Source organism: Heloderma suspectum, chromosome 5 (genome assembly GCF_057233095.1).
Source record: "Heloderma suspectum isolate Gila_16-S chromosome 5, 16-S_ref, whole genome shotgun sequence".
NCBI lineage: Eukaryota > Metazoa > Chordata > Lepidosauria > Squamata > Helodermatidae > Heloderma > Heloderma suspectum.
This window is the reverse complement of record NC_139462.1, coordinates 164,441,988-164,468,893: the sequence shown is the minus strand read 5'-3', so window position 1 is coordinate 164,468,893 and position 26,906 is coordinate 164,441,988. Positions and strand designations below refer to the sequence as shown.

General features: G+C 43.4%; 1 protein-coding gene across 2 annotated transcripts in view; it reads left to right on the top strand.

The window, feature by feature from the left end:
- Positions 1-26,906, top strand: part of NEK11 (NIMA related kinase 11) — a 132,806-nt gene that overhangs the window by 36,714 nt on the left and 69,186 nt on the right. The window contains exons 3-11 of one of the 2 annotated variants that reach the window (XM_084858201.1): positions 7,331-7,496; positions 8,958-9,076; positions 12,851-12,915; positions 16,364-16,490; positions 17,996-18,145; positions 18,237-18,315; positions 19,302-19,387; positions 23,113-23,677; positions 24,074-24,937. In XM_084858201.1, the coding sequence (XP_084714327.1) occupies positions 7,331-7,496; positions 8,958-9,076; positions 12,851-12,915; positions 16,364-16,490; positions 17,996-18,145; positions 18,237-18,315; positions 19,302-19,387; positions 23,113-23,677; positions 24,074-24,640 (1,924 nt within the window). In that variant the 3' untranslated portion in view covers positions 24,641-24,937. Of the gene's footprint in view, positions 1-7,330; positions 7,497-8,957; positions 9,077-12,850; positions 12,916-16,363; positions 16,491-17,995; positions 18,146-18,236; positions 18,316-19,301; positions 19,388-23,112; positions 23,678-24,073; positions 24,938-26,906 lie in introns of those variants that run through there. The other variant, XM_084858202.1, reaches the window with a different exon arrangement.

Genomic DNA, 26,906 nt, shown 5'->3' with positions numbered 1-26,906 from the left:
TGAGCTGCAGGTTGGTACTGAAGTACCATTGTGTAGCAGCAAACCAGTATCTAATTCATAAGTGTACAGGTTCTTGATTTGCTATCCAGTGACAGAATTTTAATAAGATAAACATTTGTCATATTACTTGACAGGTGATGGCAGTATTCAAATCACTGAGTGAATTAGGTGACAAGCTGTCCTGGCATGTCAGGTTTTTATTGCTGTCTTTTGGTGCATAAAGATCTTGTATTAAGTGATATTTAAAGAAGACTCATTCTGTTTGACAGTTTAGTGACATGATCTGTGAGCAGGAAGAAATAATGTCATGGTGTCAAGTCAAAGATGAGAAGATTGCTGTAGATATTACCTATTTTAATAGCACTGAGCAAGTCAGCGGAGATGTAGACAAGCAAATTCCATGTATTATTATGAGATTTCCAGATGGGTCTTAGGCAAGTTATATGTACAAAAAAAAAAAATGCATACGCTATTACTGGGTAACTGATGGATGATATTTGTGAGGAAATAACTTATGAAGATTTATTTTGTTTATTCTCTCAAAACAGATGGTTTTCTCTACTTTTTTGTTATTATTGTGGACAGCAGTTGACTATCAGCTATTTAAGCTGGAATTTACCTTTTGATTTATTCAAACCTTGTTGAAAGTGTGTACCTTTGCTCCTCTAAAATACCATTAGAGTATAGTATCCATATACTCAGCAAGCTCTGATATAAACCAGGATTATGCTTTATGGTGTCTGCCTATTAAAATGCCTGAGAATATTTTCTATTTGACACATGTAGCATACCTTTTCCCCCTTTATGGATCACTGCCTTGTTGTAGCGAAGGGGCTTGCGTAACTCAGTGAAGCCATAAGCTATGCCGTGCAGGGCCACCCAAGAAGGACAGGTCATGGCAGAGAGTTCTGACAAAATGTGGTCCACTGGAGAAGGAAATGGCAACCCACTCCAGTATTCTTGCCAAGAAAACCCCATGGAACGTAACACGAGGCTAAAAGAGATGACACCGGAAGATGAGCCTCTCAGGTCGGAAGGTGTCCAATACACTACTGGGGAAGAGCAGAGGGTATTTCCAAGTAGCACCAGAAAGAGTGAAGCGGCTGGGCCAAAGCCAAAAGGACACTCAGCTGTGGATGTGTCTGGTGGTGAAAAGAAAATCCGATGCTGTAAAGAACAATATTGTTTAGGAACCTGGAATGTCAGATCCATGAATCAAGGTAAGTTGGAGGTGGTCAAACATGAGATGGCAAGATTGAACATCGACATCTTGGGAATCAGCGAACTCAAATGGACAGGCATGGGCGAATTTAATTCAGGTGACCATCATATCTACTATTGTGGGCAAGAATCCCTTAGAAGAAATGGAGTAGCACTCATAGTCAACAAAAGGGTGGGAAAAGCAGTACTGGGGTACAATCTTAAAAATGATAGAATGATCTCAGTACGAATCCAAGGCAAACCATTCAACATCACAGTAATTCAAGTCTATGCCCCAACCACTGATGCCGAAGAAGCTGAGGTTGATCGATTCTATGAAGACCTACAACACCTTCTAGAACTAACACCAAAAAAAGATGTCCTCTTCATCATAGGGGATTGGAATGCTAAAGTAGGAAGTCAAGAAATCACCGGGATAACAGGCAAGCATGGCCTTGGTGTACAAAATGAAGCAGGACAAAAGCTAATAGAGTTTTGCCAAGAGAACATGCTGATCATAGCAAACACTCTTTTCCAACAGCACAAGAGACGACTCTACACATGGACATCACCAGATGGTCAATATCGAAATCAGATTGATTATGTCCTTTGCAGCCAAAGATGGAGAAGCTCTATACAGTCAGTAAAAACAAGACCTGGAGCTGACTGTGGCTCAGATCATGAGCTTCTTGTTGCAAAATTTCGGCTTAAATTGAAGAATGTAGGGAAAACCACTAAACCATTCAGGTATGACCTAAATCATATCCCTTATGAATACACAGTGGAGGTGAGGAATAGATTTCAGGGATTAGACCTGATAGACAGAGTGCCTGAGGAACTATGGACGGAGGTCCGTAACATTGTTCAGAAGGCAGCAACTCAATCCATCCCAAAGAAAAAGAAATGCAAGAAAGCCAAGTGGCTGTCTGATGAGGCTTTACAAGTAGCTGAGGAAAGAAGGGAAGCGAAAAGTAAGCAAGAAAGGGGAAGATATATCCAACTGAATGCAGAGTGCCAGAGAATAGCAAGGAGAGACAAGAAGGCCTTCTTAAATGAACAATGCAAAGAAATCGAGGAAAACAACAGAATGGGAAAGACTAGAGATCTCTTCAAGAAAATCAGAGATCTCAAGGGAACGTTTTGTGCAAAGACTGGCATGATAAAGGACAAAGAAGGCAGGGACCTAACAGAAGCAGATGAGATTAAGAAGAGGTGGAAAGAATACACAGAAGAACTATACAGGAAAGATCTGAATGTCCCTGATAGCCATGATAGTGCGGTCACTGAACTTGAGCCGGACATCCTAGAAAGTGAAGTCAAGTGGGCCTTAGGAAGCATTACTAACAACAAAGCTAGTGGAGATGACAGTATTCCAGCTGAGCTATTTAAAATCCTAAAAGATGATGCTGTTAAAGTGCTGCATTCAATATGCCAACTAATTTGGAACACTCAACAATGGCCGCAAGACTGGAAAAGGTCAGTTTACATTCCAATTCCAAAGAAGAGCAATGCCAAAGAGTGTTCAAACTACCGCACAATTGTGCTCATTTCACATGCCAGCAAGGTGATGCTCAAAATCCTACAAGCTAGGCTTCAGCAGTATGCGAACTGAGAACTACCGGAAGTACAAGCTGGGTTTCGAAGAGGCAGAGGAACTAGAGATCAAATCGCCAACATTCGCTGCATCATGGAGAAAGCAAGAGAATGCCAGAAAAACGTCTATTTCTGCTTCATTGACTATGCTAAAGCCTTTGATTGTGTGGATCACAACAAACTGTGGCAAATTCTTAAAGTGATGGGAGTACCAGACCACCTTACCTGTCTCCTGAGAAACCTGTACGAGGGTGAAGAAGCAACAGTAAGAACCAGACATGGAACAACCGAGTGGTTCCAAATTGGGAAAGGAGTACGACAAGGCTGCATATTGTCACCCTGCTTATTTAACTTATATGCAGAGTACATCATGAGAAATGCCGGGTTGGATGAATCACAGGTCGGAATTAAGATTGCCGGGAGAATTATCAACAACCTCCGATATGCAGACGATACCACCCTAATGGCAGAAAGTGAAGAGGATCTCAAGAGCCTCTTGTTGAGGGTGAAAGAGGAGAGTGCAAAACCTGGTTTGAAACTCAACATTAAAAAAACTAAGATTATGGCATCTGGCCCCATCACTTCCTGGCATATAGAAGGGGAAGAAATGGAAGCAGTGACCGATTTTACTTTCTTGGGCTCCAAGATCACCGCAGACGGTGACTGTAGCCATGAAATTAAAAGACGCTTGCTCCTTGGGAGGAAAGCTGTGGTCAACCTAGACAGCATAGTAAGAAGCAGAGACATCACCTTGCCGACAAAGGTCCGTCTAATCAAAGCTATGGTTTTCCCAGTAGTAATGTATGGCTGTGAGAGCTGGACTATAAGGAAGGCTGAGCGCCGAAGAATTGATGCTTTCGAACTGTGGTGCTAGAGAAGACTCTTACGAGTCCCCTGGACTGCAAGGAGGTCATATCAGTCAATCCTAAAGGAAATCAACCCTGAGTGCTCATTGGAAGGACAGATACTGAAGCTGAAGCTCAAATATTTTGGCCACCTAATGCGAAGAGAAAAGTCTCTGGAAAAGACCCTGATGCTGGGAAAGACTGAAGGCAAAAGGAGAAGGGGACGGCAGAGGATGAGATGGCTAGATAGCATCACCGCTGCAATGAATATGAACTTCAGCACACTCCGGGAGAGTGCTCAGGACAGGAAGGCCTGGCGTGCTATGGTCCATGGGGTCACGAAGAGTCGGACACGACTGAACGACTGAACAACAAAGCATACCTTTCTTTATTAAACTTCCACTTAACAAAAAACTTGGCTGACTCTTTATCTCCTCTTCCATTTTAAAAAAGATTAACAGTGTTTGCACAATAAATAAATTTTTTGTTGTTGAATGTGCTTTTGAGTTTTACTAGAGTCCTATCTTCATAGCAATGCTTTCCTTCAATTCATTCTTCCTTCATGCACTTCCTAAAAGCTTCTACCACATAATATTTGAAGGTGTATTCCTAAAAAAAATACAGATTTTACATCTGAGGTGCTTTACCAATTAGATAGGCCCACACAGTTCTGACATTTAGCCATCTTTTTAAAACTCGTACAGTTTTATTGCTGATTTATTTTGTATTGTGTTGTTTTATTGTTATATCTATTGTTTTGATGCCATTGTATTTTATGTTCACCATTTTGATACCTCTGTGGAAAGGAGTATATAAATTTGAGTAGTGAATGAATGATGAATGCAACAAATATGTGTCTGCAAATGCACATTGTGTGGATTCACTTGTCATAAAGTTGGGATTGCTTGCTACTCTCTGTTCAGTAAACACTTTGTGGCAAACTGTTGTATGCTCGGTAGTGTAAAACAGCTCAAGGACAGACTTATAGTACCCTGCTACCCTGAACCATTTGTATACCAAGTCCATAATTGGAGCTCTGTGTATCCATTGGGGTATTAGACTTGTGGTGTTTTTCAAAATAGTAGCCTCCAGCCTCTATGCCAAAGCACTTCAGAAACTTGGGGCAATTTCAAAAGCCACTTTTGACACAGCATGGGAGTTCGATGATCAAAAAGAAAAAAAAAGTCAGCACACTGGATGCCCTTAGGCATTTCTAAAGTATCTCTTCAGATTGTGGCCCAGGTCTGTGAGGAATAGCAGTGGAAACACACAGAGAAAAATACTCAAGAATTATGTCTTAAGTCAGGATTTCTCCTGCTCAAAGCACCAGTGGTGAGAAGCTCAACACACTAATAATTTATTACATTAGTTATAAAAGCTTTTGAGGGCTCACAAGGGACTAATGTTATCAGCTCTGGGGCCACTTTTGCAGAGTGAAGGCTGTTGTGTTGCCTTTAGCACTAAATTCTTCAGCAATGACAGCAATGGAAATGAGGATATCTGCCCAGGGAGAGGCTTTTTCCACCTTCCCTTTCCTAGTGCTCTGCTGCCTAGAGACAGGGGAGTTGGCATGAGAATGAGGGTGCCCTTTCTTTGGTTCAGGGCCTGGAACCCTGATGAGAGGACGGTCTTTTTCTGTTGCTGGAGACTGGGGGCCGATCTACATTGTTCCTGTCATTGCAATGAATTCGGTGTCCTGTCGGGTTAAACGCTCCCACATTAAAATGTGATTATCCATACTCGCCCATTTTCCCCGTTGCAGTGCTTCATCAAATGTGCGAGTTCGGTTCACACTCGAGCACTGTGCTGTTTTCCTCCTCTTAAAGATGGAGGCTCTCATTGGAGGATCAGAAACTCTTCCTGTTTCTGCTGATTCTATGCCCACCATACTCACAGTTCTCAACAGCCCCATGTCGTCTTCCGGCTACTGATCACATAGCTTCCTTAGCACTCAGTGTTTCCTCAGCAACAAGCAAAGGTCTGGATGTGCACGCGCTTGTCTGATCTCGGAAGCTAAGCAGGGTCGGCCTGGGTCAGTAGTATGATGGGCGACCGCCTGGGAATCAGGCTTCCTGCACTGAGCAGGGGGTTGTTCTATCCCTTCAAATGAGACTAAGTTTTACCCCCTTTGGCTTTTTTTTTTTTTTTTAATTAAGGTGTTATCTTCGAAGAATCGTGCCTTCTCCGCAATTTTTTTTTCCTTCTAATTCGGGCATGATCTTCGAAGATTCGGATCTTCGAAGATCATGCCTGAATTAGGAAAAAAATTGCGGCAAAGGCACGATTCTTCGAAGATAATGCCTCAATTTAAAAAAAAAAAAAAGCCGAAGGGGGTAAAATTTAGTCTCATTTGAAGGGATAGAACAACCCCCTGCTCAGTGCAGGAAGCCTGACTCCCAGGCGGTCGCCCATCATACTACTGACCCGGGCCGACCCTGCTTAGCTTCTGAGATCAGACAAGTGTGTGCACATCCAGCCCTTTGCATGTTGCTGAGGAAACACTGAGTGCTGAGGAAGCTATGCGATCAGTAGCCGGAAGACGACATGGGGCCATAGAGAGCTGTGATTGGACAGGAGGGAAGTACAAACACCGCCATATATGGAGAGGCAGGGGAGGGGACTACAACCAGATATGGTAGCGAAGGCGGAAAATCAGAGCACATTAAGGGGAAATACCGGGATATCAGGGTATTGAAAGCGGGAGCACGGAAGCGGGAAATTCTGGTTCCAATTTGAGGTGGGTACTGCGTAATGTGAAAGACGGGCAGTGAAACTTCATTGGAAGCTAAAAAACCTGTAGGTATAGATCGGCCCTGGGCTGTCTGAAGTAGGGATGCTTGAGGAATTTGATTTTTGGGAATTCCAATATGAACCTACCTGATCCATACCTCTAAACTAATGGGCAGATCAAAACGTAGTTATCCTTTGGATTTCACACATTTCTGAATTTTGCAGTGCAGTTCTCAGCTCAGAATTATGTCTCAAAATGTGTTTAAAATGCATATTTTGAAAAAAAAAAGGTTTAGAAATGCGTATTTTGAGAGAAAATACGTATTAAGTGCAAAGTTTAAAGCAGATTTTTAAAAACGTTCTGGACTAATGTGGAAATGGGATGGAATGGATTTACAACTGAACACATACAAAAGTAACAGGGACTTAAAAGATACTGATCCATCCACCCCTAGTCTGAAGTGCCTTGTGGTCATTATGCCTTCTTTAGAACTAATTTGCTATTAAAAAGGAAAAGGAAAAACTGAGAGGAAGCCTTATCTTCCCCATGAGGATATAAAATAACACTGCGACAATTAAGAGAGGATATTTCAAAGTCAATTAAGAGGCTATTTTCACTAATCATCCAATCACAGTAAACAAAACAAAACAAAACAAAAGCAATGAAATGGACAGGACCTATGAACAGGAAACTTTAAATTAAAGGCACAAGAGCCCTGAAATGCTTCAATAGGACTTTGCCTGTCCACACTGGACAGGCTAGTGCTGCAATTACATTCTGTCACTAAAAATCACCACAAGTCAGGTCTGAAAAAGCATGGAAGAATGACAACACAGAAAACACTGAAATGTGAGACACAGAATCCACAGATTTCTCAGTCAGTAGTGAGTGAACAAAGAATTCCAGAGAAAAGAGCTAGCATGGAAGCAACCCACATTATGTTTTTACCTTTTATCAACAGGAAAGTTTTGAAAGAGATCTCTGTGGGGGACCTCAAGCCCAATGAAACAGTTGAAGCAAACTTAGAAGCACAGCTGTTGTCCAGGCTAGACCATCCAGCCATTGTCAAGTTTTATACCAGCTTTGTAGAAGGAGAAAATTTTTGCATCATCACTGAATACTGTGAGGTGAGTCCTCTGTGTTATTTTTCAGGAGTTGCTGAGTTAGTGTTCCAAAAAAAGGTATTTAAGAAGAAAAACATGTTCTTTCAGAACTCTTATTATTAATTTGCAGTAGTGTCTAGCGTTGAGCTTTGTGAGGAGTTTGTGACAGAATTCCAACAAACGCTTACCAAGTGACCTGATCAAAAGAGACTATGCACAAAAGAAATGGGTGTGTCCGTATGGAATTTCCTTGCTGTCCTGGTTCTGTACTTTAGCTGAACCCAGGATGTGAGAATCGGACTAGAACTATGCAGAATAAATCTGTATGATGATGCCTGTATATTTTGAGGATAATAGTTCCTGCATGTCTAGGAACACATGAGAAGAGTTTTTGACATCCTGACAGCATGAAATAAAGACACAGAAGGGAAGTTCTATTGATGCAACGGGGGGGGGGGGGGATTATGTGTGTGTGTGTAAGCCTTCACAGCTGTCTTCTTCATAGAAGGATAGTTCACAGATACACAGGGGACTTGCAAACCCCCTCCCCCAATAACAACAGGTAAAGAACCAAGGGTTCACAGACAGTCAAGACTGTACAAGACTGACTTGTACAGAGGCTCATGCAGTAAGGATACCTTGTCATCACTGGTCACTGAATGGTCAAGAAGCTTGGCAACTTTATAGCAATTAGTGTTGCAAACATTACTAGGTTGAATTCGGGGGGAGGGGGGCTTGGCCTTAGAAGGCCAAGCTTGTATCATAGGTTTGTATCCATACTAAGTTGGTTGAACTGAGGTCCCAGTGAAATCAATGGGGCAAATTATCATGACTTAAGTCAATGAGACCTCACAGAACAATCCTAGTAGGTTGGATGGGGGTTGCAGGGAGTGAGGTGGGTTAGGGTTGCACCAGCCAGGGTGGGTTGGTGGGGGTGGACTTACATTCCTTTTTACTCTCCATTGCAATTTTCATCTCCCTTTGTTTGCAACAGGAAGGAAAATACACAGGCTGGCATAGCCTGGTCTTGGGGCCTCACAGGAATGGAGGGATGCCTATGCCCTGTCCTGCCCCTGGAATGTCCCATTTCAGGGCCTACCACCAGCGGTAGCTTTATGCCTACAGAGTTTTCTGTGGCTGTAACTGAGGTACACCCCCCCACACACACACACAAACAATGCTGTTCACCACCAGCACAGGGGCACTTCTGCCCCAACCTAACTTCCCTCAGTCAACCATCTGAGGGGATTAGGATTGCACTCTAAATTCAACAAACTCAGTCTGGATCAAACCCATTGTATTTTGAATAATATAGAGCATCCGTGGTGTTCAACCCATTATATAAATATGTACTAGCATTTGGTGACAAAGATAAATGGAGAAATCTTCATTCTCTTCAAATCAATAGGGTTTCCTCCCCATTAACTTTAATGGAGTTAAGATTTAAAGCTTCTGTCAGAATGTAAATTTGCTCCTATGTTTCAGGGTCGAGACCTCGACTTTAAAATTCAAGAGTATAAAGGAGCTGGAAACATATTTCCTGAAAGCCAAATAGTAGAATGGTTTATACAGTTGTTACTTGGAGTCAACTACATGCATGAAAGGTACACTAATTAGATTTGATATGGTTGTAAACCTGAGCTAATTTTTTACTGTTTGGTTGCTAATATTACAGTGGAGATTAAAACTTGCTGAATCGTCTTTGCTTGACTTTGATTTAAAATTCTGTTCGGCCACCTTGGTTAGGACAGTTATTTTGGGATAAATGGGAGTGCCCCCTTTCAAAGAATGTATTTTCCAAAGTTTGGCCTTTTAAATCCTACATAAAGTATTATTATTTTGGAAAAGACGATAATGAGACAGGACATTTTTAGTTTCTTTCCTAAGATCCTGGTAACAATATTGTGGAAGTGTAAATTACTCCCATTTTTCAAATGGAAAAAATCCCTTTCTTCTTAGAGTACAACACTGATACTAAGCTGTGCAAGTATAAAGGAGGCTTATACAGACTACCATGTTTTTTATTTCTAAAGCACTATGCTTTGCTGGATATAACAAGTGTTCCAGAATATCAGTGCTCACAGCTAATGTAAAAAAGCTGTTTCAAATAGGAGTTGCCAACCAACCAGAAAATAACAAAAGCTGTCTGGCCTGGTTGTTTTGGTCTGGTTGCCAGAAAAGCAATGGGCAGAGTATTTTCCACCCTCCTCCACCATTTTTGTTTTTGCTGCAAACCTTTGGTCAGGAATGTCCAACTCTAAAGATTGGAGATGCCCAGGGGCCATACCAGGAATTTTTACTACTCCCACCAGTCTTGCATAAGAGGGCAAGAAGCTTTAAATCCCCAAGGATTATTTGAAAAGTCATATTTTGTTAAAATGAACTACTAGGTTTCGTACAAAAACTGATCTAATTCTTTAGTGATGAAGGAAATTAGTTTCAATACACTGGTTTTTTTTTTACAGTTTCAGAGGTTACCACTGTTTATTAGTACTAACCCCATCACATGCTACCAACTTGACTATGTTCTTTTTACATAGTCATTTTTCTTATTTCATCATCAATTATTAATTGTGTGCATCTTCAGTTATTAATATGTACATTTCGGGTCCTAGATTTCTTGGTGCATGACAGTATGGGAGAAAATGAAGAAAGGCCTTACAATGAAGAAAGTGAAGAAAGGCCCAATACAGAAACTGTATTGAACCAATACAGTTCAAGGTGCTAGCCCTAAATGGCTTGAGCCCTACAAGTAGCCTACTCTAGGGTGGCCACTTATGAATCTCCAAGAAAAAGGAAATGCATCACCCCCCAAAAGGGGACACCAATTTGCGTAAAATTTGTATGTGTTAATTATAGGTATAGATGCAAATTTAGGAATTATTATTATAATTTAAATAGAAGTACAGAACATCTCACTGTAATGTGGAAGACCGTGACCAGGTGACCCGTGTGCCTTGCTCAACCTGCTATCCAGGTGCTGTGGCTGGGCAGCTTCAAGGCCCAGCTCTCCCTTCTGAGGGTTCTTTTTCTTTGAACTGGACTTGGACTGGACAGCCCTTCAAACAGAGGACAGTCCTCTGGCAGCCCTTCAAACAGAGGACTGTCCTCTGTAAAAGAGGACACATGACCACTCTGGTGAGCTGAGCCGGATAAAGAATGTATTGTCCCACAGGACTATACTTCCCAGTGGATAGGCAATTATAAAATCTGAACAATTAAAAAAAACTATTTTCCAAAGCAAAATAAAGAGCTAGGAATGGGGCTTAGACCATGTGAAGAACTTACAGGCTGAGAACTACAACTGAACTGGGATCTAGATATCCAGAGTGGGATTGTTTGTGCCCTCCCCTTTTGTGCATGAATTCCCCTCACCCCAGCTCAACCTGGTTTTGATGCAACTGGGCTGCTGAGAGCCATGCAGTTTGTGGCTTGCCGCCTCCTTTCACTCAGAGAGAAAGTTAGGAGAAGCTCACCTCGCTGAACTTCTCGCTCTGGGCAACTTAATATATTTTCATAGCAATAGACCTTTGCACAGTAATCAACTTTATTCTGCTTCAGTTGCCAGTTTGCCTCAGAGGAGCATTTATTTAGCACAAGCACACGGTGCTGAAGAAAGGACTCTCATATTATTCTAGTTAACAGCTTTTCTGTCCTCTGAGTCTTGATGCCAGTTGCTAGTTAGAAGGAACCAAAGACTACTCTGTAGTTTCTTAGGCATGGGGTTATATACATGCATGGGTCAGGGGCAGGAGGGCGGGGGGCGCACCAGGAAGTGTTGAGAGTGCTTGAAAGGAGCTTGAAAGGTAAAATAACATGCTCTGAAAGTAGAAATACCATGCCCATATCCGCTCACTGGCATTAAATCACTGGACCTGCAGAATTTGATAGTCTCAGGCAGTAGGGTTGCCAATCAGTTGGTATTTTACTGGTCTGACCAGTAAAACTGTGTGCAGTCAGGTGATTGATACTAGCACCTGAAAAGTAAAGTAAGCTGCGTATTCTGCCAGGCTGAGCCCACAACTCATAACGTTCTGTGCTCATTATACTTCATATCTGCCAAATTCTGCCTTGAGTCCACCTTTGATATCCCAGATTCTGGCCTTGTTCTATCCCTGCTCATTCATATTCCTCTGGGCCAATCCTCACATGAGACACATGAACATCCTCTTTATGTGTGTGTGTATGTTTGTGTTGTGTTTGAGTGTGTGTGTGTGTGTGTGTGTGTGTACTGAAATGCAGCTATGGGTGGTTGAGAATTTGATCAGAGTAGTCATGAGAAGAAAGATGTTTTCTTCATGGGCTGTTTTCTGTTCAAAATTACCCCTCTCCTGCCTTTTCCCCCACAGCAGAAAAGTTACAGGGGCCCTGAATTTGTTCCCCTGCAGGTGGGAGATCTGCTGGGAGAGGGAATTTTAACAGGAAAAACTTGCCCTTGAGGAAAAGGTTAAGCACCTCCTGCCCCCCGCCAGTTGGGGGTTGTCTCAATGTCTCCGGCTTCTTGCCCCTTGACCCTAGTTGTTCTTGACTGCACCCAGTGCTACACCCACTGAACCAGTATTTTTGGACTCAAAAGTTGGCAGCCTTATCAGACACACTCAATTTTTCAGGCTTGTCTTCAATCAGCTTTGCTCCGCTGCTTGTAGCAATTTAACAAATCTCAATCCCTGTTAATTAAGGCCCACAGAGCTCCCTGTTAATTTCAGAGTACCCAACAGAGCCATGCTAGTGAAGGAGTACCACTCCATTGTAATTACTCAATTGCTAGATTGTGATGACTGACAGTGATCCATCAGGTTAGTAGTGCACATGCTAAAAGTACATGGAGGTATTTTTAGTCACAGTTTTCACAGAAGCAGCCTCCATTGTCAGACAGGCCATGTGTAAAATACAGATTGTGGTTCATTTTGGATGGGAGCTGCAAAGGTAAATCTTTCTTGTGTGGGTTTCTGGCGACCATTGTTGAAATATGGATTCTGACTTGGATTCCTGCATTGAGCAGGGGGTTGGACTCGATGGCCTTGTAGGCCCCTTCCAACCCTACTATTCTATGATTCTATGAAATGTGATGTGCAGCCTCAGTCCTATGCATGTTTACTCAGAAGTAAGTCTGAAACTAGAAATACCGTGCCTGAATCCATCTATTGGTGTTAAATCACTGGACACCAGCAGGCCTAAACGAATAAGGGACTTACTCAGTTAGTAAATGTGTTTAGGACTGCAGCCTAAAATCAGTGGGACTCATTTCCAAGTTAAGTGTTTAGGAGAAAAAGTATAAGCTTCAGAACAGTAATCAAAAAATGCATTTGTCAGAATAATTAATTGCTATTAACCTTTTCACCTCACTGAAATAAACCTTTGTTACGCTTTATTTTCAGGCGAATACTTCATAGAGATTTGAAAGCTAAGAATATTTTTTTGAAAAACAACCTTGTTAAAATTGGTAAGATGTCACACACACACATACACACCCCAAATGATTTTATTCCTCTAAAAATCCTATTTCACAACATTCTGGAATGATGCTACATTGGGGTGCTATAGGGCCTTTTAGGAAATTTAAAGTAAATGGAGAGTCTGAGCTGTCCATCGGAGCCCCAGAAAAAGAGGCTCTGGTGTAGGTGTCAGTGGAGGGTTGTGCTGAGGTGATGAGGCCCCAGCGATTCCTTGAGTATGCTGGGTCCTGATGCCAGCCCTGCACACAGCTGAGGAGTACAGGATTCTGCCCCCCCCCCCTTCCCGGCTTACTTCCCTGCAGTTCCTCTCCCCAAATACTTTTCTCCCAGCCGAATAAATGTCTGGTATCAGAGCTTGGCTGAGAAGAGAAGTATCATGGGACAGGGAAAGGGTTGTCATCTCCTCACCTGTGTACCTCTTTTGATTTTAAAAATGGACTCCACCCCCTTTTAAAATTGTGTACTTCTTTTAAGATAATAAATATTAACATGATTATAATACTGATATTCAGAAGTGTTTAAAACTGCTCTCATGATAGAGATATCTGTGCATAACAATACATTAATGCCATTAATGGTGGTATGGGTGTTGAGCGTGGGCACACATTGAGAGATGTGTGTCCATCCTGTCCAAGAGAGCCACAGGTGCATAGGCTTGCACAGAACCATGGTCATATGGCCCAGTGTATCCACTGCCCCATCTACATGGCTTACTAGGTTTGCTTTTGTGTACTGGCATCCTGAGCACATGGAAAGGATTTCTATATGTACCATATTTTGTCCCATATAATGGGATTCAGTGTGCATTTGCTCATGTGGAATAATTGTTACACAGTTCCTTCTCATACTGTGCATGTTATAGTGTGTTCACTGGGGTGCTTGTATTTGTGTGTCCATCAAAAGCTAATGTTAATACTTATTTTTACATATCCTTTTACATATTGGAGGAAGCTGCTTTTTACCTGTGGTCCTGTCATGCTGGTGACTGATGTAACCCTGAGAACCGCTGTCAGTCAGAAGAGAAAAAACTAAGTTAGATAGACAAATTGATCTTGTATAAGGCAGCCCAGTAAATGATGTTTTTTTCTTTGTTTACCATAGAGCCAAAAACACATGTAGTCAGGAAAGCTCGTGCAAAATTTCCTTCCCTTCATACTTTCTCTACAGAATTTAACACAACTTAATTGCCTTGGAGATGGATAGATAGATAGATAGATAGATAGATAGATAGATAGATAGACAGACAGACAGACAGACAGACAGACAGACAGATGTGTGTGTGTGTGTGCGCGCGCGTGTGTGTGTGATTATATATATATATATATAAAATACACATACACACAAATAAAAAATCATAGTTTGTGGTATCTAGGGATATCGGAGAAAAATGCTGAGAGCCAGCGTGGTATAGTGGCAAGAGTGTTGGACTAGGATCTGGGAGATCCGGGTTCTAGTCCCCACTCAGCCATGGAAGCTCACTGGGTGACTTTGGGCCAGTCACAGACTCTCAGCCCAATCCACCTCACAGGGTTGTTGTTGTGAGGATAAAATGGAGAGGAGGAGGATCATGTAAGCCGCCTTGGGTTCCTTGCAAGAGGAAAGAAAGGTGGGGTATAAATGCAATCAATCAATCAATCAATCAATCAATAAAATGAATTTGGATTTCTGTGAATCCAACTTGCGGATTCCGCAGCAGACTGACTTTTTCCAAGTCATGCAGACTTGTGGACTGTTTTTATACTGGGGCGGAGGGGGGGAGGTTGCACAAATGTGCATTTGTGCAAGTGCACACTAGCACAAATGTACATTTGCAAACAAGAACAACTTTCTCATACATCCCTAAAAAAAATACAGTTCTATCAATGAGCAGACAAGGGAATGAAAGACACCTGACAATCTGCAAAACACAGTTGCAACAGACTTAACAAAATCTATGCATCCCTACTCATACCCTTCAAAATATCCTTTCGAAAGCAAAATTATAGGATTTAATTATTTGAAATTTCAAAGTTTGCCAAATTATTACTCTTTTTTTCAAAATTTTGTTTCAGATTTGGTGTAAAATGGATCTGTTCCTTCAGGAGATTTGTTAACATAGTTGCTGAAGACCTCTTAGCAGTTTTCAGTCAAATTCCCAACACTGACCAAAATAAAATTATCTCTGGAAAAAAGGGACCTCACCGTCTTTGAGGTCTTGAAAAATATTGATAGCTTTAATGAACCAGAAAATGTCCAATAAGCTGCACCACAGCTCTGTCTCACTTCAATTATCTCTGGAAAAAAGGGACCTCACTGTCTTTGAGGTCTTGAAAAATACTGATAGCTTTAATGAACCAGAAAATGTCCAGTAAGCTGCACCACAGCTCTGTCTCACTTCATGGTGATCCAATATATTGCTTTGAGCCTGGATTTCAGGAATCTATTATAGGATCATAGACCTCATTTCAAGAGCATTCATCAGTTATGTCCAGATTTTTACCTCAACGCTAAGAAGAGGAGCACTGACATTTAGAAATCATTTTCTCTTGGATAGTTTAATATGTGCAGTTCCTATGGAATTTCTCAGGCCCATAAGGACCATGGTGTGTTTTCCCCATCCCGGGATGCATACTCACACACTTGTACAGTGCCTGGAATTTCTTTTCCCCTGACCCCATACTGTTGAAGATGAACATAGTTAAGTTATGAGGCTGCAATCCTATACCCATTTCTCTGGGAGTAACCCTTATCAAACTCAATGGGTCTTACATCTGAGTAGTCATGGATAGGATTTTACTACCAATTTTCTTTCAATTTTCAAAATGCCTTAATCTTTGTTATACTGGACGATCTTCTTAGTTAAAGTGAATTCATTTCCTTAAAAAAATCTGACCAAATCTGTATTCTGAGTTCATATAAACTATGCAAGTAAATGCAGTTGGCACATATCCATCTATGAAATCCCCCTTTACACCTAGGTCAGCTTCCTAGTTAGAGGCAAGCTGCTTTTTGAAGTGGGTGTCTTATTCAAGGAATGTAGAGCTCAGATGGGGCAAACGATCATTATATTCAAGACATTATCAACTGGGGAGGCTGACTTTGTGGCAGTGATATCATGGGAAATACTATGCCTATCAGTAACTGTTTGAATTATGCATCTGAATAAAATAGATATAAAATGGTGGCAACAGAAAAGAGTCTTGTGGCACTTTAAAGACTAACAAATGTATTATGGCATAAGTTTTCATGGACTACAGCCCACTTTGTCCATGAAAGCCTATGCCATAATATATTTGTTAGTCTTTAAGATGCCACAAGTCTCTTGTGTTTGCTGCAATGGACTAACACAGCTGCCTTTCCAGTCTGGAAATCATCAAAATAATGGTATGCAGCTTGGTTTTCTTGTTTCATCAACTGTTTTTCATCAAGTAACTAGATTTCCAAATATTTTTCAAGGGGACTTTGGAGTTTCTCGTCTCTTGATGGGATCCTGTGATTTAGCAACTACTTTTACTGGGACTCCTTTCTACATGAGCCCAGAGGCATTGCAACACCAAGGTTATGACACAAAATCAGACATTTGGTGAGTAGGCAGCATTCTGTATCAAATGAATTATTCATTTATTCATAATGATCACACACACACACGCATTGTTTTCTAGGTCACTTTCTGTTTATTTATGTAATGTGCTGTATCTTTTCTTTCTCTGAAAAAAATGCAATTATTTGAACCGATCTGCTGCCATGCTGCTGGAATGTTTATATTGCAAGATCATATCTACTCAAGGGCACACGCTTCTCTTCTTGGGGATTTGGGAATCTGAAATTCTTCTTGTTTACAACTATTACACTTTAACATTTATTTGGTGCTAATAGTCACCTGCTTCAGATGTAAGGATCTCAGGTGTAACTTGAGAATGAGCTGTGTGTGCCCTTGTGTTCTCTCCCTGCCCCTTCCCTCCTCTGCTCACTCACCCACTTTGGCAGTTATATCCTGGTTTCCCATGACATCCAAACTAAGAAAGTGTGATTTAAGCACTGCTTACAAGAAAGATAGGAAATAAGTGGGATTTGCAACAAAATGTTGCAGTGTGGAGTGCTCCTGTTCAATATTCCAGCCAACTTGCCAGCCACGTCCCCCCTCCAGGATGTCCATTCCACACATACACAATCGGTTTTCCAAAAAATACATTCAGTACTCTGTGGCCACTGAGGATGCTCAAACCTCATTGGGTTATGTTTGGATTTTTTTTAAAAAGCGTTGCATGTACTGCTATTTTAAAAACTGCTTTGGGGACAGGGAGTGGGCGGTATTGTTATGATAGCACAAGAGTTAGCAAAATGGTGCTGTCCACAGTCTGGTTTAGCTACAAACTTGCAAAACTGTTCCCCCCACCCCCAGAGTTGGACTCTGGGGAGGAAAAGAGAAGTTTAGCTTGAACATAGTCATGGCAACTGCAAACCATACCCCTCCCCCCATTTCATGACCTCTTTACTTTTATATTGCATTTCGCATTATAAACCCTGTGGAAATGGAAGAATAGGTTTTACAAATGTGAATCAATACTATCATTCTATAGTATGATTCTGTAATTTAGATGTATCTCATTTTGAATTGAAGGAGAGTTGTCATTTCTTATCCTCGGGATTAAAAGGCAACAGTGGTGTAAGCAGTCTCCAGATGGGCCAGTTCACATGATCAAACAGCCCACCAAGGCTTATTTAAGCCTCAGTGGGTTGCAGCATGTGTGAGTGGCCATTTTGAATATTTAAGCCATGACGTCATCTGAACCCTGGGACTGTGGGTTATGCAAGGGTTAAATAGCCCTTTAATCCCAAGGGTTAATCCCAAGAAACTACAACTCTCCTTCAACTCAAAATGAAATACACTAAACAACCCTCACATAAACCTAAAACAGTCCATGGGTTCTGCAAGGGTTGCTGTCCCTGGGTTCGGACGACACGACAAGCTGTGGCTTGAATATTCAGGATATTAAAGCCACAACGAGCTGCAGCAATTGTGTGAACCTAGTCAGTGAATTGAGAATTTCTCCTTGTCCTTGAATTGTTTTTATTATTTTCTTCCAGGTCTCTTGGATGCATTTTGTATGAGATGTGCTGTTTGGATCATGCATTCACTGGTCGCAATTTTTTGTCCATTGTTCTAAAAATTGTGGAGGGTGAAACCCCTTCTCTCCCAGACACCTATCCAAGAGAACTTGATACAATGCTACATAGGTGGGTGTTTTTGTTTGTCCTTTACTGGTTTCACCCTCAGTAGTTTGAATTAGTATGAGAAGTGATTCATTTCATATCATTAATATTTCAGCATGCTGAGCAAGGACCCTTCACTGAGGCCATCAGCTGCAGAGATTTTACGTGTTTCATACATTGATGATCGATTACAGGTATTTGACATGACATGGCAATAGATTTATTAGGTGAAACTATATGCTTGAAAACATGGATTGAGCAAACAGCAACTATGTTGAAAAGAATGAGCCCTATAAAACACCAAAGCTACGATCATAAACATGCTTACTCAAAAGTATAATTGAAATCCATGGGGCATATTGCCGAGTCATTGTGTATAGAATTGGTGTATAAGATATTGAATAGAGCAGAGGTGGCGAACTGTTTAATGGACCACCCGTCTCGTTATGAACCTACCCACGTATGAAGATCTGCAGAGGAGGCCCTTTTCAGGGCACTATTACCCGCAGAGGCCTGTTTGTTGGGCATGTGTGAAAGGCCTATCTCCTGTGTTGTCCCCAAACTGTGGAATGCACTCACTCAAGAACTACAATTGGCCCCCACTCTCTTGACCTTTAGAAAGAATGTCAAGACACATATTTTTAGTTTAACCTTTAAAAAGTGTGGGTTTTAATGTTATTACTGTTCTTAATGTTCTTGTTTTATGTATTTATTTTTATTTATTTAAATTGTGTTTGTTTTATTGGTGCAGGGTTTTATTGTTTTAAATTGTTGTACACTGCATTGATGGCTTTTTAGCAGATAAGGCAGTATATCAATGATAAAAATAATAATAGCAACAACAACAACTATTTAGTGGGGGATAAGAGCATGGGTTTCCTCTCTTATCAGTAGAGAAATGCTGCCTTTCCCTATGGCTGGGAAAACAAGGTCCATTCCAACTCTATCTTTCTGTTCTACTCTTTTCAGGTTGTTTTAGTCAGGTTGGCCAGTCATAGAATAGAATCATAGAGCTGGAAAGTAATTTGGAGGTCATCTAGTCCAGCCCCCTGACCAATGCAGGATTTATGATGACAGATGTAACTATAGCATACACTGTACTAGTTTTGTAGAAGTAGCAAACAGTGATGAAACATTTCACTGTAATAAAAAATAAAATGCTGCTGCTTTGTTTCCTCAGATTATGAAGTATAAATTCACAAATACGACTAGGAAGGACTGTGTGCTTAATTCTCAGGAAGAAGCCACTCATATCATGAATGCTATGTGAGTATGGAATTACTTTAGTGTAGGAGAAGCAAAAAAAGAACAAATGGATTAGATAAATTCAACTTCATATATGCCCCACAGTTTGTACATGTTATCCTTTTTTTTATCAAACTTCTTTTTAAAATACTGCAGGCATTAACAACATTATTCATTGTGCTGGTGTGTAAGCTATTGTTTGATTTCTAATAACTATATTCTAAAGATAATTGTGTGTATTATTTGCTATACCAACATAAATGTGCTATACCAAGCACATTCTATTTTACATAATACATGTATTAAGCTGATTTAATTTGAACAATGTAAAAACCCAATGGTGGAATGATTAACATCAAGTTCAAAGCTGGTAATTAAATTCTTATCCTTTTTGGTTTCCATTGGATCCGGCATTCTACTTCCCTTCTATCCTTAGACTGTGGTTAGTGTAATAGCTCTATTACATTAATCAACAGCTGCTACATTACACTGCTGGGAAAATGATCTCCTTTGCAATTCCCTTGCCTGCCATAAGCAATGTTGCTTATATGTACATGGTGCATTTCTATACATTCCCTCAAGGTGTCTAGAAGTCAATAAAGAAGGAAAGTATTAGTTAGCTAGAAATCTCCAAAGATCGTATCAATCTATTTGCTAATCAGTTGGAGAGCAGAGAGATTGAGGTATGACTGCAGGTGACAAGTCCACTGATTTGCTGTCTTTTGCTTCCTTTTCTCTCCCTTATATTCTGCATAGTGTGGAGTTGGATTCTATTTACAGTAGCATGACTGGAAGAAAGGAGGATGAGATAACTACAGCAGCATTGCTCAAGAGGGTTAGGGATCCCAATCTCCTACTTAGGTCCACAGGTCCTTTCCCTCCCTAATCCTGACACTTTAAGGGTGCAATCTTCTGCATGCTTAGCATGGCTGGCTGGAGGCATGCTGGAAGTTGCAGGGCTTTTTTCTGGCTGAACATACAGAGGATTGCACCCTAAGGGTATCAGAGCTCTGTCTGGGTTAGAACCAGGCATCTGTTTTAGCAGTTCTTAACTCTTAATTATTCTTGCAGATGTAGTGGCTATGGTTTTCCTTCTATCCCTTGTGCCAATGGGAGTCCCATAGGGATCAGGCTGCTACAAAAACTGAGGTAGATTTACAGTGGCAATGAATACTTCGAGCTCGTTGACTTAACTTTACGTATGATATTTAGGAAAGGAAGATTGCATGAAGTAATCATAGAAGAATCATAGAGCTGGAAGGGGAATTCTAGGCCATCTAGTCCAACTTCCTGCTTGAAGCAGGAAACCAGAGCTTGAGCATCCCCACAGATGGCTGCCCAGCCTCTGCTTGAAGAAAGGGAAAGCCTGCCCACCCATGCCACCACCCTTTTCCGCAAGGACTAGCTTATGTAACAAGTCCCAGGTGATCACCCATCGACGTGGCTCATGCTTAGCTTCAGGAAGAAAACTGCATCATGTGCCTTCACACAATTCTGTGGACCCTACTGACTCCTAAGATGCACTGGTGCACTCTGTCCTAAACACAACCCACATCCTTCACTTGCCAAATTAGTTCTGTGCATTGGTTATGTTTTTCGTTGGTTTCACTGTAAATATGCTTAAAACAACACTCTACGTATTACTTTTGGTTTCCTACATAATTTAGGTACTCTTTCAACCTACATATATCCTGCCTCCTTCCTTTAAAATATTGTTGAAGTTAAACACATCATGTGAAATTCCTGTTCTTTTTGGCAGGTATAATATCCCTTTTCCGTAGCTCAGAGATCCCTTTCCAGATAATTGTAAAACTGTGTTAAGCTTCTATTTCTGACAGAGCTTGAAATATTGGTTTTATATTTTGCACAGGGAAGGAAATGGTTTCAAATCTTCAGTAGTAAAATCCTTCCTAAGAACAGATAAACCTAGGAAAACGCAGTGTTCTACTTCAGTTGGATTAAATCTTCACAATGCTTAAGTATTGCAAGAATAATACATAATATACCTGAATTAATACCCAATGGGATCATTTGATGGTGGTGTTGTTGTAAAACATTTTCAGCCATTCTTCTGTGTAGTTTTGTCAATTGGAATAGCTTTACAGTCTACTTTTAATGCTTTTAAGAAGTAGGCCTGCTGATAAATATTTACCAGTGGTGCTTTTGGGTTCTAAAATAGCCATTTCAGTGGGATGGACATTTCTCCTGAAAATCACTTACATGGTGTGAATATTGGCCTTTTTTAATCCCATTCATACTACCTCCTCCTGTCCCTAGCTTCTCCTCCTGCTGTTTTAATGTAAGTTTATTACCTGGCGGTTTCTTCTTTCTGTTTCCTGGTTTAATCACATGGGCGATTCCACCTAATTAGGGATCAGGTAGTGAATGGATGGATGTCATAACTTTATGTAGCTAATCTTATCTGGCTATACGTTGATGTCACTGCGAAAAAGTGAGAGTTAGGGAAATTTAAACAAAGAACAGAACATTTTTGCAAGGAGTATTGGAAAATGGCCAAAAAAAACCCCAGAGAGTTCTTTTTGGCACTGTCAAAATTATGCTCAAGAAAACAGTATGTAATTTGGCCTCAGACCTAAATAACCTTAATAACTGTGACATCTTGAAAAATTAAAATGTAGGACCTCACCTCATTATCTCACATTGTGTGTTCCTGGATCCAGCCCTGAACCTGAATGCCCACGTTTCAGCAGTAGCCAGGCACACTGTTGCACAGCAAAGCTGTTGTGAAAACTGTGTCCATTCCTGGAAATGTTAGATCTGGCTGTGGTGGCACATATCTTGGTTATATCTTTTTTTGACTACTGTAAGCACACTCTACATGGGGCTGCCTTTGAAGAATGTACAGAAACTTCAGCTGGTTCAGAATGCTGCAGCCAGACTATTGACTGAGGCCAGTTATAGGGAGCATGGAACTCCTATGTCACAACTGCTTCACTGGCTACTGGTAGGGATGGTGGATAATTCCGCCATGGACCCCAATGAGGCCAGATTCCAAAGAATCTGGCCTCTGGAGTCTGTGGTGGAACGGAGCATTTACCTCCTCCTCGCTCCAGAATCCTCAGGAGCCAGCTCCCTCGCTCGGCGATCCTGCGGAGCCGGTGGCCGGCTCCACAGGATCGCCGTGCAGAGGAGCCAGCTCCTGAGGATTCCAGGGGGAGGGACAGATTGCCTCCCCCCACGGGCGGATTCCCACACAGACCAGCAGGTAGGGAATCCACCCATCCCTAGCTACTGGTCCATTTCTAGGCACAATTCAAAGTGTGGGCTATGATTTACATAGTCCTACTCAACATGGGACCAGGTTATCTGCAAGACCGCATTCTCCCTGACAAGCCTGTCTAGGGGCCGATCTACATTGCGCCCGCCATCGCAATGAAGTCGGGGCCCTGTCGGTTATACACACTCGCGTTAAAACGTGATTATCCACATTCACCCTGTTTCCCCATTCCACTACTTGGTCGAATGCACGAGCACGGTTCACACTCCAGCGCCATGCTGTTTCCCAGCTCCCAAGCAAGGTGGCTCTGATTGGAGGAGCGGCAACTCTTCCTGCCTCCGCCAATACCCCACCCACCATCCCTCTCCTCCCCCCCCCACTGTGTTTTTCTGTGGTTGGTCAAAGGAAACCCCACCACGCCTGTGTCACCTCACCCCACTGATTCCTTGCTTGCTCTTTCTGGATACATTGTATATTTCTTTGGCTCAGAAATGCCCATGTATTACAGGCTGCTTTTTGTCTCTCTCAATGCCCTGATGTGTGCTCTTAAGGCAGTGATTGCTCTTGACTGGCTGCCATCCCAGCGTAGGAGGTCTCGGGTACAGATACTGAAATGGTACCATAATCGCTGTCTGAACATGGGTTCACGGATGCTGCGAAACATGGTCACTGTGGCGCAGAACGTGCGTTTTCTCCTCACCCCGAGGGTTTTCCAGAGGTATTGGGTGCAGCCGAGCAGGCAGAACTGGTGGGAGAACATTGTTCTGAATGTCTGGAACGACGAACAATGGATCAAGCACTTCAGGATGTCTCGTCGCACCTTCTTTCAAGTCATGGCCGAGGTGTTCCCATTATTGACCAGACACTCGACACAAATGCGCAGAGCAATCCCGGTGGAGAAGGGGGTGGCCATCACCATTTGGAAGCTAGCCAATCACTCCTTGTACAAGACAACTGCTGCGGAGCAGTTCGGCGTTGGGAAATCCACGGTTGCAGAAATCTTTGTGCAGGTCTGCCTTGCTCTGGATCATGTTCTGCAGCGGAGAATGGTGACCCTTGGCGACATGGATGCGGTGAGTGCAGGTCATGGGGGGGCACTGCTTTTGAGGGGTGAGCAAGCATCTTCGAATCTTCGAAGAAGCGATGCTCCATTGACTACAGTTGTCGAGAGGTCGGCTTTCCATCCGTGAGGTGGACACGATATGCTCTGTGGGGATTTTTACAAATATTACTCCATGAATGGTGACAACTGCTCTCCTGGACGTGTGTGCATGCATGTGTGTGCGTGCGCGTCCTGGACCGCAGGATGCGACCCTGGAAGGTGCCACGGGGTTCTTTGTGCTTGACAGGGCTTGTCCGGGTAAGTGTGTGCGGAGATGGGGCTATGAGCAGGATGCATCTGTTGCTTGGTAACACTCAGGCATCCTTTTGCTGCCTCTTACTAACTAGGCTCTCTCCTCTCTTTCCAGGCAATGCTTGGCTTCTCCGCCATGGGGTTCCCTGGGGCATTTGCGGCTTGCAACAGGAAGCATTTGTCCATTGTTTCCCCGATTAGACAGGGCAACGAATTTATCAATTGGAAGCACTACTGTTCAATGCTTCTACAAGGCACAACAGACCACGCTGGATGTTTTATCAATGTTGAAATTGGGTGGAGAGGGCAAAATCACGATGCCTACGTATTTCGGAACTCCGCGCTCTGCGAGGCCATGGATGCTGGAGCGTTTGTCCTGGGGAACCCGATGTGGAGAGTTGGTGGTGTGCTAATTCCCCCGCTGATACTGGCCGACGGAGCGTACCCTGTGCGTCGTTGGCTGATGAAGCCCTTTGGGAGACACCTCTTGCCAGAGGAGGCTCACTTCAACCACCACCTCAGCAGAGCCAGAAACGTGGCTGAGCACGCTTTTGGCAGGCCAAAGAGCAGGTGGAGATGTCTCGTTGGACGACTGGAGGTGGCTGAGGAAAATGTGCCCTCAGTGTCATACATGCATGTGTCATACTGCATAATATCTGTGAGACGAACGGAGAGGCTTTGACAATGCGTCGGGGGACAATCACCATATTGTGTTGGACACCCTGGGGCTTCCCTACGTCAGTGACAACAACCTGCATAACGAACAGGGGAATGAAGTTCGGAGGGCACTTTGCAAGTACATGTGGGAGAACGGGATGACTGTGATGAGGGGACATGTCTCGGAAAGCACCTAGGTGCAAGTTCGTGGGGTCGCAGGAGTTGTTTTTTTCTATCTGTGTTGTCTTTTCTACTCACTCACACTTGCTTGCTTCTTTTTTTTGCCATTACTGTTACTCTAATTAAAAATGTTTAAAGACCGATAACGCTGTCTCCGTGCTTCTCTCAGTGCCGCCCGCAAGACACAGCCTCCCACCCCCACCCATTTTCTTTCAGGATCTTCGAAGAATCATTTATTCAAAGCTTCATCAACAGGTGGTGCTGCGCCGAAGCTGCAGTGGCAGAGTTCTCTATGATGTTGTCAAACCACCACCCCCCCGTGTCATTCAGGTGTCAAACAACATGGTGTCCCGCAGGCTCACCTATTGGCAGGACAGCGAGGTGGAGGTAATGCTGCAGCTGTGGGCACGCGGAGCGCATTATGCGCAGCTCCACTCAATCTAATGAGGCCGTGTACAGGGTGGTAGCGAGGGGACTCTCGCAGGCAGGATTCCCTCGCTCCCTCCTGCAGGCCAGGACAAAGTTTAAGGCCTTGAAGGCCCGTTTTTTCTAGGCCCTGGAGCGGCACTCCGTCCCGTGCCCCCGCAGGAGCAGAACCGCCCCACTAAAAGCTGCTGTATGTGCTGTGGCTCCATGCGGGCCAGCCAAGCTGGGCAGAGAGGCGCAGTGCAGGTCAGCCATGGGGTATTGTGCTTGCTGAGAATTTGGGGGTTAGCCTGTTGCGGTTATGGCGAGGGGGGATGTGCGGACCCTAGCAACACCTGGGCCTTCAAGAAAAAGGGTGGTTGATAGCCCCCTGCAGGTCAATGATGGCAGGGAAAAAAATGGGGGCCCATCTCTTCCTAGACAGAGTGTTGTTTGGTTTGCCTATGTCTTACACTGTAGCCCTGCAAGGGCTGCGGTGACACTGCTGTTCGCTCCTTTTCATGACCATCCCCCTGCCACCTTCAACTGTGACAGTGCAATCGAGCGAGAGAAGTGGTGTGTGTTCTTTGCCCCAGGACAGCCGGGCAAGAAGTGGGTAGACCCTGCAGTGTTGATGTGTGATGGGTGACCAAAAACCCAGAGTGGCCCTCTCAAGGGTTGTTTTTAACAGGAGCAGAGCACTCTACCACTCTATGCCATAGAGACACGCCACGCTGGTGCTTGGCACTCCCCAAAGTGGGGGCCAACCAGAGCATAGAACACCGCTATGGCGGGTGGTGATGCCCACGTTTTCTTGCGTGTAGGCTCGCAGCACGAATGGGGGGTGGCATATTACGTTGCAGGTGGAAACGCAACCTGGGCAGTGCGTCACGTAAGAAGATGCATCCACCACCCTGGGGGTCAAGTGGAATGCTTACTGCCAACCTCTTTCTTCCAGCCATGCAAAGAGTGAGGGATAGCCAGCAAGCCGGGAGTTCCTCAGCTCCGGGCGTAGTGGGGCCCTTGTTTTCTGGAGGCGGGGATGGAGGCCAAGGTGCCCCAGTAGCGGGCACCGCTGGACATGCCTCTGTGAGGAAGCATGCGGGTAAGACTGGCACCAGCGTTCACGACTCTCTTTCTGGGCCTGGCCTGTGCTGCGAGATACTGCTTCTGAAGCGACAGCCACCCTGGGTTAGTCCCAGGAGTTTGGACCCTTGAAATTGCAAACGGCACCAGATACCCCTGTATGAGAGTGCCCCTGTGTGGCACCCCAAGGGGATGGCCCCCAACGTCACTGGCTGTCTGGACTGCCGCCTCATGTAGCATCTCTCCTGTTGCCATCCCTATACTGTTTCCTGTTTCCCAACATCTCCAAAGTAATGTCAAGCAGTGCCCCAAGGTCGGCCCTCCCCACCCCCTACAGATGTCAAACTGAACAGGCTGGTTAAACTTGGTTTACCTTTCGCAACCACAGGGGCGACAACACAGGGCACTGCAGGACAGCGCGCTCCCAGCCATCCCGGGGTGGCCACTCCGGGCCACGGTGGAGAAGTGACGGGGCACACAGAATTGACCACCTCTGTTCTCGGCGCCATGCTCCGCCTAGGGGGCTCGGTCAAGCGAGGAAGTGGGTATTTTTCACAGAAGGATTTTGGGGCAGGTGTGGATATATGGACAGGGTGACTGAAATCGGGATTTCTCTCTTC